This window comes from Pundamilia nyererei, unplaced genomic scaffold (assembly GCF_000239375.1).
Source record: "Pundamilia nyererei isolate P.nyererei 1_Seehausen unplaced genomic scaffold, PunNye1.0 scaffold00238, whole genome shotgun sequence".
NCBI lineage: Eukaryota > Metazoa > Chordata > Actinopteri > Cichliformes > Cichlidae > Pundamilia > Pundamilia nyererei.
In genome coordinates, this window is record NW_005187639.1 from 70,714 (window position 1) to 74,078 (window position 3,365).

Genomic DNA, 3,365 nt, shown 5'->3' on the forward strand with positions numbered 1-3,365 from the left:
ACACACACACACACACACACACACACACACACACACACACACACACACACAAGCCCGTTCAGCTATCCCAGTGAGGACCTTCATTGACATAATGCTTTCGCTAACCATTACAGATGAACGCCTGGCCCTAAACCTGACCACAGCCTAACGGTAACCCTGACACTAAAACCACATTTGGAGCCTCAAAAAGGCTTCAAACTTGTGAGACCGGTGAGTGCGTGTGTGTGTGTGTGCGTGTGTGCGTGTGTGTGTGTGCGTGTGTGTGTCCTCACAAGTATAGTAGAATGCAGATTTTGGTCCTCACAAAGATAGCTAGACAGGAACACAGACACACACAGACAGGAAGTGTGTGAGCTCCAGTGGGACTGATACAGCAAGAATCGCGGCAGTGATGTCACTGAAACTCCGTCTAGTTATGAACATGTGATTCAGTCACAGCAGTGTGTGTGGATAGGAGGCGTGGTGGCGCCCCCCACTGGTGTGTGTGGGTGCTGCAGTCAGCTGTCTGTGTTTCAGGACCACTGTCACTATCGCGGCTTCGTCCAGGGCGTGGAGGGCTCATCCGTCGCCATGAGCATCTGCAACGGCCTCAGGTAATACACACACGCACACACGGGTCCATCAAACATGGCGAGGATTGAGGCGAGTCTGAAACAGTCGCCGCGTTTGTTCAGTATCAGAAAGTACTTTTAGTGAGCGAGGTCGCTGTGAGAGGATTTAACGAACACGTCATTTACTGCAGCACAACAAGTCTGACACTCAGTGTGTGTGTGTGCGTGTCTGTGCGTGTCTGTGTGTGTGTGTCTGTGTGTGTGTGTCTGTGCGTGTGTGTGTGTTTTCAGAGGAGTGATGCACCTCAGTGATGGCAGCTATGGGATTGAGCCGCTAGACTCCTCCACCGACCAGCACCTGGTGTATCGCCTGCAGGATGTGACATCACAGCCGCGAGGGTGCCAAACGCCGCACTACGAGCACGGCCCCAACTCTACAGAGCGTGCTCAGGCCAGCTGGGAGGAGATCCCTCACGGGCAGCACAGACGGGTGCGTTTTCCCTCACGCACACGGCGCACGCTGACTTCCTGTACCCTGAACTTTGACCTGTTCCAGCTCTGGAGTCATGCCATCATTCCTTTACAGTTTATGTTGACTTTACATTGACGTCTCGAGCAGCGATGATGGCGCTCCAGCAGCGTGAGCGCCGCCGTGCGCTCTCAGAGAGTAACCGTGTTTCTGTTCCAGGTGAGGAGAGCCGTCCTCCACAAGACGCACTACGTGGAGCTGCTGCTGGTGGTCGACAACGAGAGGGTGAGAGCACGACACCGGGTGGAGGTGGACTGCTGCAGCGGGCGGCGTGTAACCGTGTGTTTCTCTCTCCCCAGTTTAACTTCATGAGCAGGAACGCGACGGCAGTGAGGGAGGAGATGGTTCTGCTCGCCAACCTCGTGGACAGCGTGAGTGTCACATGTTTCCTCCACGGCTGAGTTAGCTTTGTGTCACACGGCAACAGGAAGTGACTTTCCTTTCAGCCCGTTTGCTCTTGTGTGGTTAAAAGTAGGAATAAATTAACAAATGTCCTAAAACCCTTTGATGTCCTCACCAAGGAAAAAGCAATGCACATTTTTTTGTTTGCATTTCTTATTGATTTGGGGAGTAATGACCACAATCAGTAGTTTAGTTTTTAAAATATTGATCTCTACCAAACGGTTGAGATGCCACTTAATGATAAGAGTATGAAATGTCATGCAAACACAAGTACATTAGATAATACAGCTGAAAAAAATCAAAGGGCCAAATTCTGATTATATTAATGGAAACTATCCAGGGCATTGGGTGGTAGCATTCAGTGAACATTGCTGTTTTCATTCCATCAAAGGAAAGCATTACATCAAACAACAAAATACATGTGCTGCATCCAGGCCACTTCTGACTGAATGCTACTGTGCAAAATAAAAACAGTGCCAATCAGCACATCTGCTTGTGGTTTTGGTCGTTGGGGTCTTAGGGTGTAGCTTTGGTCTTGCAGAGCTGGATCAGGGTTGACCAGCTCTACATGCTGGCTTGTTAACTTGGTTCAGACACAGCCAGGCGGAAACCTTTTGAGAGCCATCGGTTTGTGGTCCAGCAGGGCACAGTCCCTCTTGTAGACCAGGTATTCAAGTCAAGGATGTATCCGAACAGTGGGATATGCCATCTCCTTAACTTGTAACTTATAACTTGTCTTATACAGGTGTAATAGCATATCAGAAAGTTTAATTCCTCCCAAATGCTAATTATACACAGGGATGGTGATCTTTGCGTTGGACTCTTTGCTCCACCGTTTGACCGATGAAAGAAGCACGAACCCACAGGCCTTGTTTAGGAGGTTGACACATTTGTTGTCAAATCATTTCATTGCAATCAGACCTTCATCAGACCTGTAATCACAGGCTGCATGGCCGCTCTTCATCAGGTCTTTGTCTGCCATCAGTTTGGTCATACAGTACCAATGCACCTGACACCAGAGGAGGTGTGCAAGTTCTGGACCAAGCAGAAACTTGTGAAGAACCGAGGTTCTTTGATAGGTTTGCAAAGTGTTGTTTACCGCTTTGGCCCCTTAGAGGGAGCTTCTGTTGCTTTCACTCAGGGGAGCATTGAAGAATGTAGATCCTCCTCACACAGCAGCAAGTCGTGGATGATGCCAGATGAACAATTTAAAGCCCCACTCATCTGGTTTGTTGGAAATATACTGGTGAGGAGTGCCAGCTCTTGTGGCTCCATATGAAACCATGACCTCAGACACGCTGTGGTTGAAGGTGGATGGCATCATGAGTGTCATGCCACAGGACCATGTGACTTTTAGCCATATAATTGTTTAGCGTCCATATAGCACAAATTATAATTTTGAAAACTTACTAATATTAATTTATCAGCTACGGTAATTTGGTTAAAAGCTAATCAGTTGTGATATTCTTGATTTTTACAATATTTACTAATATTAACTCAGAAAGTTACAAAACTGACTTACTGAGGAAATTCTTTCAGCATATTCTTAATGTGATTTATCAACACTGTCATATATCAAAAAGTTATATCTTCCTGCCTTAGTTTGATCAAAAACACTCAAAATATGTTGGACGGTTTTTTGTTTCTGACTTCCTGTTTGGGAGAGGTTTAAGAAGAGCCCACAGTTTCCACTCACAGCACCTTCTGGTGGCTTTTTTTGGCATTACAGATGAAAAGCCAATTGGTAGAAAAGACTCAACAAGGCAGGTCAATGTCAGTGAAAGCCTCAGTTAGGGCCTGAAAATGTGCTCTACCAAAGGTTGACCGGAACGCTAAAGGGTTAAAATGAATAAAAGCATAAATAAGAGGTGTGTGTGTGTGTG

General features: G+C 47.0%; 1 protein-coding gene across 2 annotated transcripts in view; it reads left to right on the forward strand.

The window, feature by feature from the left end:
• The window catches only part of adam9a (ADAM metallopeptidase domain 9a), a 14,416-nt gene that overhangs the window by 1,536 nt on the left and 9,515 nt on the right, over positions 1-3,365 (forward strand). For both annotated transcript variants that reach the window (XM_005749151.2, XM_005749152.2), the window contains exons 3-6: positions 517-593; positions 843-1,041; positions 1,240-1,305; positions 1,380-1,451. In XM_005749151.2, the coding sequence (XP_005749208.2) occupies positions 517-593; positions 843-1,041; positions 1,240-1,305; positions 1,380-1,451 (414 nt within the window). The remainder of the gene's footprint in view (positions 1-516; positions 594-842; positions 1,042-1,239; positions 1,306-1,379; positions 1,452-3,365) is intronic.